Here is a 17,464-nt window from a genome sequence, read left to right as displayed (position 1 = left end):
ACCAGTTATTTTTATTATTCATTTTCCAACCTGCAGGCCACATCTTGGGGTTTCCTTTCATTTCCCTGTTCACAAACCACCTTCCAAATGACTACCATCTTTTAAAGTATGTAGTTCCACAACCCCCTAGCCTCTGATAGCTAGCTTAGTTAAGATTTCACTATAGCTGTGGAAGAGGCTGCTCCTTTAGTTCTATATGGTTGACACTCTATATTTCAATAGTAGAAACCTATTCAGGAACAGCAGGCAATGGAAAAGGCCCTTCAAATTTTGGATTCTCTTTTAAAGTTACTAATTCTGGAACATCTATTGTTATGGAAGATTGAAATTCAGTAGATACACTCTCTACCAGAGCCTCATCTGCAGGAGGTGTTGTAGATGGTGGAGACAGAACTTCATCAATGGAGTGTTTTGAAGAGATATTTGAAATATTGGCCTCTTCAGAAGATGAAAGTTTTGTGGCAACAGAGACCATTTCTGAAGTCCTTTCTTCAGTTGGTGGAAGATTAAGTTCAGCAGCAATCTTTTCAGTTGGGGCCTGCTCAGCTGGTGGAGACTTAATTTTCACTGGAACCTCTTCTGCAGAGGCCACCTCAGCTGGTGGAGACTTAACTTTCACTGGGGCCTCTTCTGCAGAGGCCGCCTCAGCTGGTGGAGACTTAACTTTCACTGGGGCCTCTTCTACAGTGGTCACCTCAGCTGGTGGAGACTTAACTTTCACTGGGGCCTCTTCTGCAGAGGCCGCCTCAGCTGGTGGAGACTTAACTTTCACTGGGGCCTCTTCTGCAGAGGCCGCCTCAGCTGGTGGAGACTTAACTTTCACTGGGACCTCTTCTGCAGAGGCCGCCTCAGCTGGTGGAGACTTAACTTTCACTGGGGCCTCTTCTGCAGAGGCCGCCTCAGCTGGTGGAGACTTAACTTTCACTGGGGCCTCTTCTGCAGAGGCCGCCTCAGCTGGTGGAGACTTAACTTTCACTGGGACCTCTTCTGCAGAGGCCGCCTCAGCTGGTGGAGACTTAACTTTCACTGGGGCCTCTTCTGCAGAGGCCGCCTCAGCTGGTGGAGACTTAACTTTCACTGGGGCCTCTTCTGCAGAGGCCGCCTCAGCTGGTGGAGACTTAACTTTCTCTGGGGCCTCTTCTGCAGAGGCCGCCTCAGCTGGTGGAGACTTAACTTTCTCTGGGGCCTCTTCTGCAGGGACCTTCTCAGCTGGTGGAGACTTAACTTTCACTGGGGCCTCTTCTGCAGAGGCCGCCTCAGCTGGTGGAGACTTAACTTTCACTGGGGCCTCTTCTGCAGAGGCCTCTTCAGCTGGTGGAGTCTGAACTTTCACTGGGGCCTCTTCTGCAGGGACCTTCTCAGCTGGTGGAGACTTAACTTTCACTGGGGCCTCTTCTTCAGAGGCCTCTTCAGCTGGTGGAGTCTGAACTTTCACTGGGGCCTCTTCTGCAGGGACCTTCTCAGCTGGTGGAGACTTAACTTTCACTGGGGCCTCTTCTGCAGAGGCCTCTTCAGCTGGTGGAGACTTAACTTTCACTGGGGCCTCTTCTTCAGAGGCCACCTCAGCTGGTGGAGACTTAACTTTCACTGGGACCTCTTCTGCAGAGGCCACCTCAGCTGGTGGAGACTTAACTTTCACTGGGGCCTCTTCTGCAGAGGCCGCCTCAGCTGGTGGAGACTTAACTTTCTCTAGGGTCTCTTCTGCAGAGGCCTTCTCAACTGGTGGAGACTTAACTTTCACTGGGGCCTCTTCTGCAGAGGCCGCCTCAGCTGGTGGAGACTTAACTTTCACTGGGGCCTCTTCTGCAGAGGCCTCTTCAGCTGGTGGAGTATGAACTTTCACTGGGGCCTCTTCTGCAGGGACCATTTCAGCTGGTGGAGACTGAACTTTCACTGGGGCCTCTTCTGCAGGGACTTTCTCAGCTGGTGGAGACTGAACTTTCACTGGGGCCTCTTCTGCAGAGGCCTCTTCAGCTGGTGGAGTCTGAACTTTCACTGGTGCCTCTTCTGCAGAGGCCGCCTCAGCTGGTGGAGACTTAACTTTCACTGGGGCCTCTTCTGCAGAGACCTTCTCAGCTGGTGGAGACTTAACTTTCACTGGAGCCTCTTCTGCAGAGGCCTCCTCAGCTGGTGGAGACTTAACTTTCACTGGAGCCTTTTCCGCAGAGGCCGCCTCAGCTGGTGGAGACTTAACTTTCACTGGAGCCTCTTCTGCAGAGGCCGCCTCAGCTGGTGGAGACTTAACTTTCACTGGGGCCTCTTCCGCAGAGACCTTCTCAGCTGGTGGAGACTTAACTTTCACTGGGGCCTCTTCCGCAGAGGCCACCTCAGCTGGTGGAGACTTAACTTTCACTGGGGCCTCTTCTGCAGAGGCCTCTTCAGCTGGTGGAGACTTCACTTTCACTGGGACCTCTTCTGCAGAGGCCGCCTCAGCTGGTGGAGACTTAACTTTCACTGGGGCCTCTTCTGCAGGGACCTTCTCAGGGGCCTCTTCTGCAGGGACCTTCTCAGCTGGTGGAGACTTAACTTTCACTGGGGCCTCTTCCACAGGGACCTTCTCAGCTGGTGGAGACTTAACTTTCACTGGGGCCTCTTCCACAGGAACCTTCTCAGTTGGTGGAGACTTAACTTTCTCTGGGGCCTCTTCCACAGGGACCTTCTCAGCTGGTGGAGACTTAACTTTCACTGGGGCCTCTTCTGCAGAGGCCTTCTCAGCTGGTGGAGACTTAACTTTCACTGGGGCCTCTTCTGCAGGGACCTTCTCAGCTGGTGGAGACTTAACGTTCACTGGGGCCTCTTCTGCAGGGACCTTCTCAGCTGGTGGAGACTTAACGTTCACTGGGGCCTCTTCTGCAGGGACCTTCTCAGCTGGTGGAGACTTAACGTTCACTGGGGCCTCTTCTGCAGGGACCTTCTCAGCTGGTGGAGACTTAACTTTCACTGGGGCCTCTTCCACAGGGACCTTCTCAGCTGGTGGAGACTTAACTTTCTCTGGGGCCTCTTCCACAGGGACCTTCTCAGCTGGTGGAGACTTAACTTTCACTGGGGCCTCTTCCACAGGAACCTTCTCAGTTGGTGGAGACTTAACTTTCTCTGGGGCCTCTTCCACAGGGACCTTCTCAGCTGGTGGAGACTTACCTTCCTCTGGGGCCTCTTCCACAGGGACCTTCTCAGCTGGTGGAGACTTAACTTTCACTGGTGCCTCTTCTGCAGAGGCCTTCTCAGCTGGTGGAGACTTAACTTTCACTGGGGCTTCTTCTGCAGGGGCCTTCTCAGCTGGTGGAGATTGCACTTCAGCAGAGATCTTTTCTACTGTCGGAGGCCTTACTTCAACTACAAAGTCATGCTCATATAAAAGTACTGGAGTATCTTCTTTGATCTGTTGACTAAATGAAGATCTGTTTGTACTTTTCTTCATAATTTCCTCATTGCTACTTGTTGCAGGTTGAAATTCAGGATGCTCAGTAATTAAAGTCTGCCCTGAGGATTTACGTTTCTGCACAGCATCTTTTGACTTTGAAAAAGAACTACTTGGCCTGCCAATAACTATTTTTGTTTCACCAAAGCTCTTCTTTTCTTTGTCTTCATCTCCAGTATGAATGGTTTGATCAGATCCATCTAATTTTTGTTGATCTGAGTGTTTGCTTGATGGAATTTCTGCTCCATGAACACTCTCTGGAAACTCAGCAGCTGCTTCTCCAACAGCCTCTGGTTTTTCTTCAGGTACCACTATGGCATCAACTGGCTTGGTTTCCTTTATCTCTTCAGGAATAATGTCTGTCTGCAAACATTTATCAACCTTATCTTGCCCACGCTTTCTCTTTGTCCAAGTTTGCTGAAGCTGAGAAGATAATCTAAGAGACTCATAGTTGACTCTGCTTTCAGGACTATTACTAATATTAAGGTTAGCTTTGGGGCCACATGGTTGTGGTATAGGCAAGAGACACTTTATCTCTGATACGTCAGTCTGTTGGGATTTGTCTACCATTGGTTGGCTAGGTCTTCTTTTCTTTCGAATTTCTTGCCTCCCTGCTGAGATTGGCTGATCAGGTTCATCACTTCCTTCCATATTTAAAACTGCTGAATTTGAAATTTACTAACAGCAGGAATCACAATGTACCAAATGGTTAAGTTAAGCTTTTACTTTCCTTCATTAAGTGTTATTCGGTTGAGCTCTTTCAGAAAAAAAAAAAGTAATTTATAAATTACTGAATTCTGCATTATACTTTTTGGATCCCACCTTACTCAGTAAGCATCTTTCTTATTTAGTCTCTACTGTGACTAAATTTCACTTCTAGAAGTTTTCCTCAAGTGTCTATGACATCATAGGCAATTCTCACTACAATGTTCCATCTATGGTATTCCCAGCACTTAACTTGGTAAACACTCATGGGAAATGGCTGCAAGTGAGAGATCTACTTTCGAAACATCAAGTTGAGAAAGCACCTGTCCATCGTGGGAACATGAGTAAACTCCAGCAGTGCTGCTGTCTAGTAACTAAAATCGATGCTTTTGAGCTTTCAATTCTGTTCTTTTCATCCTACTGTCAAAGACAGTTAAATTGCAGAATTCACAATGCTGCAGGTTATTTTCAATTGTTGGAGAAAACAACTAACAGATATTTGACAATATTCAATCAATGTATGATTGTGTGGTGTGAAAGTTAATATTGTTTGAAAAATTTGAGTTCTGAGGACCATATCCTTGTAAACGCCTTTCTTATGTCTTTAACATTCAGCAACACAAGAATATATATCTATATCTATCTATCTATATATAGATAGATAGATATTCTTCTACTCCATTGTGATATATATATATATATATATATATATATATATATATATATATAGTATGCCATGCTAGATATTTTTGTTTTCAACTATTTCAGAAAATAGTTTCATTCAAAGTTTGCCAAATAAATAATGTTGAGTCTAAAGATAAATCAAGTGAAAAAATAATGTATTTTAATGTAATCAGTACATATTCTGCTTAATAACCACATAGAAATGAATTCCCCAATGAAAATTAAAAATTTAAATTGAAGCTTTGAAAAACAGAAACCCCATTTAGCAAACTGCAAATGGCACTATATTCTATTTGGAATATAAATAAAACTTTTACTTACATGTGGCAAAAATTTTACTAGAAAGATGAACATTGGTCAAAAGATGTACAAAAACATATTTCTTTTGTCTAAAGAAAGTTCAAGAGGAGAAAATAGACTTTGAAAATATAGTATAATCAAAAGAGAAAAGGTAATAAACATATTTAAACAATCATTATGACTTCATTAACCTAAAAATATATTTTTTAAATGGTGGCTCAGTTGGTTGGAGCATTGTGCTGTACACCAAAAAGATGGAAGGTTTGATTTCTGGTGAAGGCACATACCTAGGTATGGATTTGATACCCGGTCAGGGGCATTTGGGTGGCAACCGATCAATGTTTTTCTCTTACATCAATGTTCTTTCTCTCTCTCTCTCTCTCTCTCTCTCTCTCTCTCTCTCTCTCTCTCTCTTCAAGAAAAGAAAATCAATAAACATATCCTATCCTGAGGATTTAAAAAATGTTAATGCTGTATTGCCTCTAGGAAATATAAAAGTATCATTGAATAATTCCCTTTATTTGATACGCATTAGTCATAACTATAGCTAGGTTATCTTAGCCAAATAAATGAGGACTTTCCACATTTTTTGACCCAGCCCCTAAAACACTCTCTGTCTCTTGGAAGGGATCAGTGAATATTTGTTCAGTGTCATCATTGGAGGAAAATTATTAGATAGAAGGAACCATTATTTCAAAAAATTCTGACTGCTTTTCTTTTTTTCCCTTTCTTTATTGATTAAGGTATTACATATGTGTCCTTATCCCCCCATTGCCCTCTACCTGACTGCTTGTCTTTTATCTCAACTACTTCTGCTCTCATTTTTGTCTATTCTACTTCATTGTGTTATATCTTTCAAATAGTCATTTATAATTGAATTGACATAGGTTTTAATAATATCTGATACAGTTTGAAAACTAGGTTATTTATCATCCTCTTTGTGTCTAGTATTCCTTGCAATTGCATCTGTAAAATATTGTATGTGTATTTTATACTCAAGTTTCTGACATTTTATTTAGTATCTTCAGTGTCTATTTTGGGCCCATTTATAACAAGAAATAAGTGTCAAAAAGGGATTATAATAATTGAGTTAATATAACTGCATGTATCAGACTAATTTTGCTGCCACAACTTAAATAAAATTTTATCAAATTTTCCAGAGACATTTAACTGAATTCCTAATTTAGTTAAATTAGCAATTTCCTATTCTTTAATATTTATATTTTTTTCATCCAGGAAATAATGAAAAGCTTGATCTTTCTTAATTATACACCAAGCTATCATAGTAAGCTGCCTTTTGCACTAGCTTATTTATAAAAGCAAATTAGCACACCTAAATAATCTGTTAAAATTTACTTGGGATTTCAAATAGAATTATGAAGGATTTCATGTAGCAGTTTCTCATCATATCTTTTAACATTCACAAATGCTCCTTTTGCTCTGATGATCTACCTAACCAACTAATCATTAATCTATGTTGTCAATTTAGGGTTTGGTGTTCTACCCCTTGTTCTGGCAACCTCTCATAATTCAGCTCTCTCCACTTCATTTGGTTCACATCTTGAATTGTGTAGCCCAAAAAGATAAGTCCTAATCTCCTGCTAATGTGACTTTATTTGGAAAGAGTCTTTCTGGATATAATCAAGTTAAGATGGTACCATTATAAAAAGAAGAAAATTTTATTACAAAAAGACACAGAGGGAATATGGCCATGTGAAGATGAGGACAGAGATTAGAGTTATGCTTCAATAAAACAATGAACACCCAGAGATAATGGAAGCTGGAGGAAGCAATGAAAGATCCTCCCCTAGAGGCTTCAGAGGGATTATGGCCCTGCCAACACCTTCATCTGGGCCTCTACAGTTGTGAGAGAATGACTGTTGTTTTAACCCAGTTTGTGCTATTTTCTTATGGAAACCCTAAGAAACTAATACAACTTCTTTTCAGAGCCTCATATTTTTTAATCCTACCTATCATGCTGTACTTCTGACTCTATCAACCTCGAGGGCTAATTTCTTTATCTCTGACTCAGGTCTGGCATTTAGTTTCACACAATATTTGGCTTATTTCTATAATCATAAAACCAAAGGGATTTACTAAAAGGCGTCTGCCAAATGATTTACATTTAATTTTACCAAAAACAAATTTGTTGAGTGGCACATAATTTTATTTATAATTTTAATGGTTTTAAAAACTATTATTTTATAGATAGCAGAGATGTTTCAAATCAATATAAACCAAATATCTAAACTGTGACTTATATGGCTTTGTTCTTAATTAAGTAGATCAAAGAAGATGAAGTCTGAAAAATTCCCATTGAATATGACAACTACTAAGTCATTGGTAATTTTAGTAAGAGCAATTTCAGTGTAAGGGTGAAGATCCTTTATAATAAAAGCCCAATATGCAAATTGTCCCCTCAACTGGGAGTTCTACCGGGAGTTTGACTGCTCGCTATGATGTGTGCTGACCACCAGGGGCACTGGCAGTGGGCGGCAGTGGAGGTGCTGCAGTCCCCAATGGACCCTGACAACAGCGGACCATGGCAGGATGTTGGAGCAGGTGAGTAGGCGGCGCCAGGCCAAGGCGAGTGTGAGCAGGGGGTCGATTGCCCTGCCAATCACCCTGCATATGGTGATCATTGGCGATGGCAGGGTGCAGGGACCCTGGCCCCAACTGATCACCCTGCAGATAGGAACCAGCATCCACAGGCCCTGATTGCCCAACTGGGGCCAGACCCCAGGCTGGGACTGGGAACTGGGGGTGGGTGGCAGCGACCAACCTCTTGCAGTGCCCGGGCAGGGGCTGTGACCTCTTGCCAGCTACATGGGGGCAGGGGTGACAGGAATGGAGGTACGATGAGAATACAAGGTGTCTGTCAAGCTTGCTCTAACTCCCCCTGCTACCCTCCCCCAGGATGCCAGGGCTCTCATGGCCTCTTCCAGATGAGCCGGGCTGTAGCAGCGAGGACCACAGGGGCCAGTCAGGCTCCCTGTGGGTTCATGCAGGAGCTGATCTGCGAGGCCAGCCAGGAGAGAGCGCACTGCCTGCCCAGCTTCTGTGCAGCGCCAATGGGTGGCCTAGAGGCCCGTGCTGTGCCCTGGCCTATGGCATCCAGCTGCACTTACCGCATCTCTGCAAGGGGACTCTGGTGCCATGACTCAGGCAGAGGGGGGAACACAGGGATTCCGGTGGCCCAGGTGCTGCCCAGGGCCCAGAGGTCAGCTGGGACCTGTCCTTCTATGCCAGGCACTCAATCACTGGCCAGGCCTAGGGACCACACCCATGCACTTATTTCATGAACTGGGCCTCTAGTAGAAGACATAAAATTCTAAATCTGTGAATTAAAAAGCAACAAAATTAAAATATAATAAAAAACATGAAAAATAAGAATGTGAAAATATCACAAAGAACTATACTTAAAATACTAAAAGATCTTAGAAATCAACATAAATATAACAATGAAATATTAACAAAGGACATAAGTAGAAAATGTATAGAAGGAAATAAGTGACCAATAAGCATATATAAAAGATACAATTTACTTATAATATTAAAATTAAAATAATACCAATACAAAATTAGCAGAATTTTTTAGAAAATATTTTTTTAAAGATAATACCCTACCTCCCAAAAAGGAATCATATTATTAAATGGATGGTCCGACATTAATTACTAGCAGGAGTTTAAATTGATATAATCTTTATTCTGGATAATTTGAAAGTAAATATCAAAAGTTTTTTAAATGTGCATACCATTTGCTAAAAATTCTACTTATAAGAAACTTAATTTTTGGACATAATGGTTCCTTCAAGAAATATGTATTGAGAACTTATCTATTCCAGGAACAACTACTAGGTATTGGGGTGACAACCAAATACAAAAAGATATTTTTTCCTATCCTTGTGAATATCACAGTCTAATGGAAGAAACTGAATAAAGAAGTATAAAAATTGTGAAAAATATTGCTAAGTTCTAAAGAAAGAATATACTTTATCCTTACCTAGAGTAATAGGACTAAGTGGGTCTATAGGGGAGAGCATCTAATTGAGAAATCATCTAAAGGTGTAACAGGAATAAAATGCCATATTCTAGGAACTGAAAGAAATCTGCCATGGCAGGAGAAAAGGCAAAAGTGAGCAAAGAGCATTTATGAGATTTGCTTGAAGAAGTAGCTAGAGGCCTGATTATGCACTGACCCACAGACTCTCTGAAGTATTGTTAGTTTTGAAATAACAATTGTAAATATTTGTGCACCCAACAAGACAGGACCTAAACATATAAAGCAACTATTAAGAAATCTGAAGGGACAAGTATACAACAATATAATATAGTAGTTGACTTGATTACACAACTTATTTATTTACTAGAGGCCCGGTGCAAAAATTTGTGCACCAGTGGGTCCCTTGACCTGGCCTGTGGGATTGGGCTGAAACTGGCTCTCTGACATCCCCTGAGGGGTCCCAGATTGCGAGGAAGTGCAGGCCAGGCTGAAGGGACCCCACTGGTGCACGATCAGGCTGAGGAGGCACTCAGGGAGGAGGTTGGCCATCTGGGGAGGTACCACTGCAGGGCTCCAGGGTGTGTCTGGCCCATCTTGCTCAGTCCCATATGCTGAACCCCAGTGGCAAGCTCACCTACCAGTTGGAGAATCTTCCCCCTGGTGGTCAGTGCACATCATAGCGACTAGTCAACAGCTGACTGTCTTCCTCCTGGTGGTCATTGCATGTCATAACAAGTGGTTGAGCAGCCTTAGCATATCATTAGCATATTATGCTTTGATTGGTTGAATGGACAACTGGACACTTAGCATATTAGGCTTTTATTATATAGGAATGTTAATCCTCACCTGAGGATATTTTTCCCATTGATATTTTTGATAGAGTAAAAGGGAGGGAGGGAGAGAGAAAGAAAGAGAGAGAGAGAGAGAGAAAGAAACATTGATATGAGAGAGACACATCAAGTGGTTGCCTCTCACATTCACCCCGAACAGGGTTCTGGATCAAACCTGCGACCCAGGTACATGCCCTTGACTGGGAATTGAACCTGTGATTCTGCGGTCTGCAAGCTGACATTCTAACCAAACTGGCCAGGGCCACAACTTTTATTAATGGATGGATTATCAAGATAGAAAATTAATAAGGAAACATTGGACTTAAATTACACTTTAAATCAGATGGACCTAAGGGACATATATTACTATTCCTTCCAACATCAGCAAAATAAACATTCTTTTCAAGCACACACACGTAACATTCTCCAGGTTATATCACAGGTTAACTGACAAAACAACTCTGAAAAAAATTTAAGAAGATTGAAATCATATCAAGCATCTTTTTAAAATAACGATGTGAAATTAGAAATCACTTACAAAAGATAACAAAAATCCACAAATATTTGAATGTTAGACAAAAAATTGCTGAATATCCTATGGGTCTAGGAAGAAATCAAGAGGGAAATATAAATATCTTGAGGGGGGGAAAAAAGTGAAAAACAGCATACCAAAACTTATGGAATGTGGCAAAGGCAGCTCTAAAAGGAATGTTTATAGCAATAAATGCCTACATTTTCTTTAAAAGAAAGATCTCAAATAAAAAACCTAACTTTACACCTCAAGGAATTGGAAAATAACAAACTAAACCAAAAGTCAGCAGAAAAAAGAAAACAACAAAGACCAGAGCATAAATAAATGATATAGTGGTTAGAAAAACAGTAGAAAGACTAAGAAAATGAAGATATTTTAAAAGATAAATAAAATTGACAAACGTCTAAACAGACTTAGAAAAAAAAAGAAAACATTCAATGAAATAAAAAATGAAAGAGAAGACATTATATGTAATAGAAATAATGAGGATTATAACAGACTACTATTAACAATTATATACCCACAGATTGAATCATCTAAAAGAAATGGATACATTTCTAGAAAAATACAATCTACCAACTTTGAATCATGAAGAAAAAGAAAATTTAAACAGACCAATGATAAGAAATATGATTAAGTCAGTAATCAAACTGCCCCTCCAACAGAAAAAAACCTACGAGTGCTCCCTTCACTGGTAAATTGTACCACACATTTAAATGAGAATTTAATCCTCTGAAACTCTTTAAAAATCTTGAAGAGAACAATTCCAAAATCATTTTATGAGTCCAGCATTATCCTAACACCAAAGCCTGACAAGAGCACTACAGGAAATGATAATCATAGGCCAATATTACTGACGAGCATGTATGCAAAACATTCTTTTTTTATTTTTCTAGTTACATTTATTAGGGTGATATTGGTTGACATGATCATATAGGTTTCAGGTGTGGGTTTATATGTTGCAAGGTCTCTATATTGTACTGTGTACCCACTATCCAAAGTCAAATCTTTTCCCATAGTCTCTTCTCCCCCCAACCCCTTCCCTCTGGCAACCGCCACACTGCTGTTTGTGTTTACAAGTTTCAGTTTTATATCCCACATATGAGTGAAATCATATGGCTCTTAGCTTTTTCTGACTGACTTATTTCACTCAGCATAATATTATCGAGGTCCATCCATGTTGTTGCAAATGGCAGTTTTTTATTCTTTCTTATGGCTGAGTAGTATTCCATTGTGCATACCACACATGCAGTCCTCTATCACAGTACACTTTTTTTGGTTTCCATGTCTTAACCACCGTGAATAATGCTGCAATGAACATAGGAGTGCATATATCTTTTTGAATACATTATTTCATGTTTTTCAGATATATGCCCAAGAAAGGGATTGCTGGGACATATGATAGCTCTATTCTTAATTTTTGGGGAATCACTAGACTGCTTTCCATGGTGGTGTTACCAGTCTACATTCCCACCAGCAGTGAACGAGGGTTCCCTTTTCTCTACAACCCCTCCAACAGTTGTTATTGCTTGTCCTATTGATAATAACCACTGTAACCGGTGTGAGTGGCATCTTATTGTAGATTTTATTTGCATTTCTCTAATTTCTAGTGAGGTTGAACATCTTTTCATATATCTATTGTCTGTTCATATGTCTTCTTGGGAGACGTGTATTTTCAGTCCTCTGCCTACTTTTTGCTTGGGTTGTTTGTTTGGTGTTGAGTTTTATGAATTCTTTATATATTTTGGAAATTAAACCTTTGTCAGACCTACTGTTTGAAAATATTATCTCCCATCTAGTTGGCTGTCTATTTTGTTGTCAGTTTCTTTTGTTTGCAGAAGCTTTTTAGTTTGATATAGTCCCATTCATTTATTTTTGCCTTTACTTCCCTTGCCTTTGGGGCCAAGTTCATAAAATGTTCTTTATTGCCAAGATCCATATGCTTGGTACCTATATTTTCTTCTATGTAACTTATTGTTTCTGATCTTATATTTAGGTCTTTGATCCATTTTGGATTCATATTTGTACATGGGGTCAAACTATAATCCAGTTTTCATTCGTTTGCGTGTGGCTTTTCAGTTTTCCTAGCACCATTTATTGAATAGACTATCTTTACCCCATTAAGTGTTTCTGGCTTCTTTTTCAAAAATTATCTGTTCATATACATGTGGTTTTATAGCTGGGCTCTCTATTCTGTTCCATTGATCTGTGTGTCTGTTTCTCTACCAATATCATGCTATTTTAATTATCATAGCTGTGTAGTATAATTTCAAGTCAGGTAGCATGATAACTCTAGCTTCATTCTTTTTCTCATCTTTTGTGACTCCATACAAATCTGATGATTTTTCATTCTATTTCCTTAAAAAAAGACATTTGGATTTTGATGGGGATTGCATTAAATCTGTGTATTGCTTTGGATAATATGGCCATTTTAACTACATTGTTTCTTCCAATCCATGAACACAGGATATTTTTTCATCTTGTATCTTTTTCAATCTCTTTCAATAATACTTTATGATTTTCAGTATTTGGTCTTTCACATTTTTTGTTAAGTTTATTTCTAGGTGTTTTATTATTTTTGTTGCAATTGCAAAGGGGATTCTTTTTCATTTACTTTTTGAAGTTTTTTTGTTAGTAAACAGTAAAGCAGTGGAGTTTTGTATATTGATTTTATATCCTGCAATTTACTGTATTTGTTGTTTCAAATAGTTTCTTGGGGTAGTGTTGATGGTTTTCTATGTAAAGAACTATGTTGTCAGCAAAAACTGACATTTTATTTTTTCCTTCCCAATTTGGATGTCTTTTATTTATTTTTCTTGCCTTATTGCTCTGGCTCAGACTTCTAGCAGATGTTGAATAAGAGTGGTGAGAGTGGACATTCTTGTCTTTTTCCTTATCTTAGAGGAAAGGCTTTCAGTTTTTCACCATTGAGCATGATATTAGCTGAGGGTTTGTCATAGATGGTCTTTCCTTCTATTCCTATTTTATGAAATGTTTTAATCATAAATGGATATGTGGATGTTATATCTTATCAAATGTTTTTTTCTGCAGCATTTACTGATAAGATTATGACTTTTATTCATTCCTTTGTTAATGTGGTATATTTCATTGCTTGACTTTAATATGTTGAACCATCCTTGTGCCCACTTGATTATGATGTATTATTTACACTTAGTAAGAAAGAAGACAATAATCACACAATCACCTTGAAGAATATTTAATTACAGACTGAGATAAAGCTTTTACATGAATATACACATTTTTTACAAGTACAACAGCAAAACCCTAGACTGGGTCTGAGAGGCTTACTATTAGCCAGATTAGCTCTCAACCACCAGGGGCTGCCTTCAATTCCTAGCCATGTGGCCTTCTCACAATATGCCAATTTAATTTTTCAAAGCCAGTAAGTAGAACAATCTCTTTTCCATTTGCTATGATGCAGAGTTATCACAAGCATTATCCTGACACCAAAGCCTGACAAGAACACTGCAGGAAATGACATCACTTTTATCATATAACGTAACCTAATCAATTATCCTATATTATCTACTATACCCCATGATATTCAAAGGTCTCACCCACACTCAAGAGAAAGAGATTTTACATGGCATAGAGACCAGGGAGCAGGAAATTTTAAAGTCCTCTTAAATATTTGCCTACCACAGGAGGTAAAAAAAGAATTATGAAAATCATCTAGAATGCTAAACTAAGGCTAGCTCCGATAGGAAGTGAAGACAAATATAAATGGAGATGTAAGGGGAAGTGAAAGAGGCTAGGCTCAATGAACAAGAATAATGGAAGCAAAGAAGTAAGGAAATGAAAAAGAAAAGAACAGTTGGTGAGAACGTGGGATGCTATAATTTAAGATAAAAAAGGCAAAGTGCTTTGTTTTTCAATAAAATGATCCAGGAGATCTTCCAGACAAAGACACGGTGGCAGGGCCGAGGCAGAGGCAGGTTAGGAACGACCAGGCCAGCGGGGAAGTTGGGGGGGGGGGGAGTTGGGGGAGAGCAGAATGGTGGGGGTTCAGTTGGGGGCAATCAGGCCACCAGGGGGGCAGTTGGGGGTGAGTTGGCCAGTAGGGGGGACCAGAGGGACAAGAAGGCCAGCAGGGGAGGCAGTTGGGAGCAATCAGGCCGACAGGAAGGGACAGTTTGGGGCAATCAGGCCAGCAGGGGGTGCAGTTGGGGTTGAGCAGGCCAGCAGCGGGGGCAGGAGGGGGCGAGCTGGTCCTCAGGGGGGGTAGTTGGGAAATGTTAGGTCAGCAGAGGGGACAGGAAGGGGCGAGCAGGCCCTCAGGGGGATAGTTAGGGGAGATCAGGTCAGCAGAAGGGCCATTTGGGGATAAGCAGGCCCACAGGGGGGCACAGTTGGGGGTGATCAGGCCAGTAGGGGGGGCAGTTGGGACCGAGCAGGTGATGCCCCCACCTGGCAGGGCTTGACGGGGGACCTGAGGCCATGCCCCCAGCCCCGGCACCAGGCCGGGGGACCTTAGGCTGCTCCCCCCACCCTAACACCAGGCCAGGGGACCTGAAGCTGCACCCCCCACCCTGGCGCCAGGCTGGGGGACTAAGGCCATGCCCCCCCACCTGTCAGGGCTTGACGGGGACCATAGGGTGTGTCTCCCACACCGGTGCTGTGCTGGGGGACCTCAGGCTGCGCCCCTTGCCCTGGGCTGCGGGACCTCAGGCCACATTACCCCACTCAACAGAGCTTGACAGGGGACCTCAAGGCATGCTCCCCACCCAGGCCCAGGCTGGGGGACCTCAGACCGCAACCCCCACCCCAGGGCTGGGCCAGGGCACCTGAGGCTGCGCCCCCCACCTGGCAGGGCTTAACAAGGGTGGAACCAGCCAGGTCTGGATCTAGCCCAATGGATGAGGGGCTGCTGGGTCTGGGTCTCCTGTGATTTTGAGGCACACATTGGTGGGCGGGGACTTGACTCTGGATCCCATGGTGCACCTTAGACTCTGACAAGAGAAAGATTTTCATATACATTTTACTGATTTTCTTTCATCTCTGACACTTCTTTTATAGAGAAAAGGCAAATAGCAATATTAAAATATTTCCTCTAATTAATCCGCTTTTAATGTGCATGAATTTCATGCACCAGGCCACTAGTTGAATTATCTTTGCTCCACACATCTTTCTACTAAGTGTCTATGGTAAAAAGATGTAACTGTATATATGGAAGAGCTTGTTTTTAAGATACTATTTTTGTCACTATTCTACTAGTTGAAACACCTAGAAACTAGAAACTTAAGTAACTAGAAAAATGGGGTAGAGGATATTGCTTTCTTAGTGGATGCTTGTGCAATTGTAACTGGACAACAAAGTGACCTGAACTGCCTGTCACTACTTCAGCCAATTAAGCAGAGACAGGGTTGAATCATATATGAGCATTTATTCCAATAATGCTGGCAGTATGGGAGAGCAGCAGTCATCCACAAAAATCTGCTCTGCACCCCACCATAAGCCAACAGCTTATATTGGGTAGAAGGACAAGATTACATGGGGAAGTAGGAATTACAGGTATGGGAAAGTGGGCATGGGATAATCAAAACAGGTTACAAGTCATATGGGCTGGGTGGGGGGTGGGGGGGAGTAGGTGGTGGTCACAGAGGGACCAGATTACAGGTAATAGGGGTAGGGGGTTGTAAAAAGCAGCTGCCTCCAGGACTAGGTGTCTTGGAATTGTAAATCTTTCCATAATGTCCCTCAGGAGGAGGGACTGCGTTCCGATGTTAGCGCTCACGTTCCAGGGCATACAACTCTCAGCAACGTTAGAATTACTTTCTCTTAATCAGAAGAGAATAATCATGGTTAACAGAGCATGATTAATATTTCTTATAATTATAGTTAATTTCTAATATTCTATTTCTGCCCCTAACACAATCCTTCACTTTTACTTACAGACTACAATAGTTAGTGCATAATTTCTTCAAATATTATATGATGAGAACAAATACTCAAGCTGATTATCCACAAACATGCAGCAATATTTCAGTCTTCTGAATCTTCAAAATTTAAATTACATATTGTTATGATGTTTTTTGTTTGCCATTCTAGATTTTCTTACTGCTCTTTTCTACCCTAAATTGTGCCTCAGGAATCTGGTCCAAATGGACTGTGATGGCAGGTAACCTGCTTTTTCACTTTGGTTGGATTCAGCAAAAGGAGTATACTTGACAGGAAGGCTAAAGGAGGCAGAAGAGGAAGGTTTCCCATCATCATTACTAAGAGTGGCTCAAAGATGGCTGAGTCTCTCTCAAATGTCATAGCTTCTATAGGATCCTTTGCAGAGAACTCTCTCCATACAGCTCCATCCTCCTCTCTCTTTCTCTCCCTCCCTCCCTTGTTACCTAAGACCTTTACCTGCCCCTTTCAGCCTAGTGACAGTCATGCTACTAGTTCAGGGTTCTATACTATTTTTTGTGATTCCCCAGACTGTTCCCAGGCTTTTATCAATACTCCCTTTATGAAACTCTTCTTCAATTGCCCACACAGTATTTTCCTCTACAGAATGATACATATACAGAGTGGCCAGATGATTATGATGGCCAGATGATTATGGCCACCCCATCAGTACTTTGTTGGGCCACCTTTTGCCTTCAATACTGCAGCGATTCTTCTTGGCATTGACTCCGGGAGATGTTGAAAGGTGATGCAAGGAATCTGACACCATGCCTGATGAGTAGCACTGTCCAGTTCAGTGAGGTTTGATGGTTGTGGAACCAGCTGCCTGAGAGCTCTTTTAACTCCGTCCCACAAATGCTCAATTGGACTGAGATCTGGGGATTGTGGGGGTCACCTAAGGAAGGTGAAGTCTCCCTCATGGTCTTGAAACCACCCCTGCACAATAGGATCACCGTGGCATGGCACATTGCCTTGTTGGAAGAAGCCATCTCCATTGGGATACGCCATCAACATGATAGGATGAACTTGATCAGCAATGATACTTAGGTATGTTGTGCTATTCAGACGTTTATAAT

The 17,464-nt window shown here is 41.7% G+C and overlaps 1 protein-coding gene across 1 annotated transcript; it reads right to left on the bottom strand.

Moving 5' to 3' along the window:
- Positions 1-229: 229 nt before the first annotated feature.
- On the bottom strand, positions 230-4,069 carry FSCB (fibrous sheath CABYR binding protein). The gene is made up of 4 exons (XM_059681157.1): positions 2,795-4,069; positions 1,748-2,476; positions 983-1,543; positions 230-538 (listed from the first exon to the last, which is right to left on the bottom strand). Exons 1-4 carry the CDS (start codon positions 4,067-4,069, stop codon positions 230-232), a joined length of 2,874 nt encoding a protein of 957 aa, XP_059537140.1.
- Between the last annotated feature and the right edge of the window lie 13,395 nt (positions 4,070-17,464).

Source organism: Myotis daubentonii, chromosome 1, assembly GCF_963259705.1.
Source record: "Myotis daubentonii chromosome 1, mMyoDau2.1, whole genome shotgun sequence".
NCBI lineage: Eukaryota > Metazoa > Chordata > Mammalia > Chiroptera > Vespertilionidae > Myotis > Myotis daubentonii.
The sequence above is the reverse complement of the archived record's forward strand: the minus strand, read 5'-3'. Positions and strand labels throughout refer to the sequence as shown.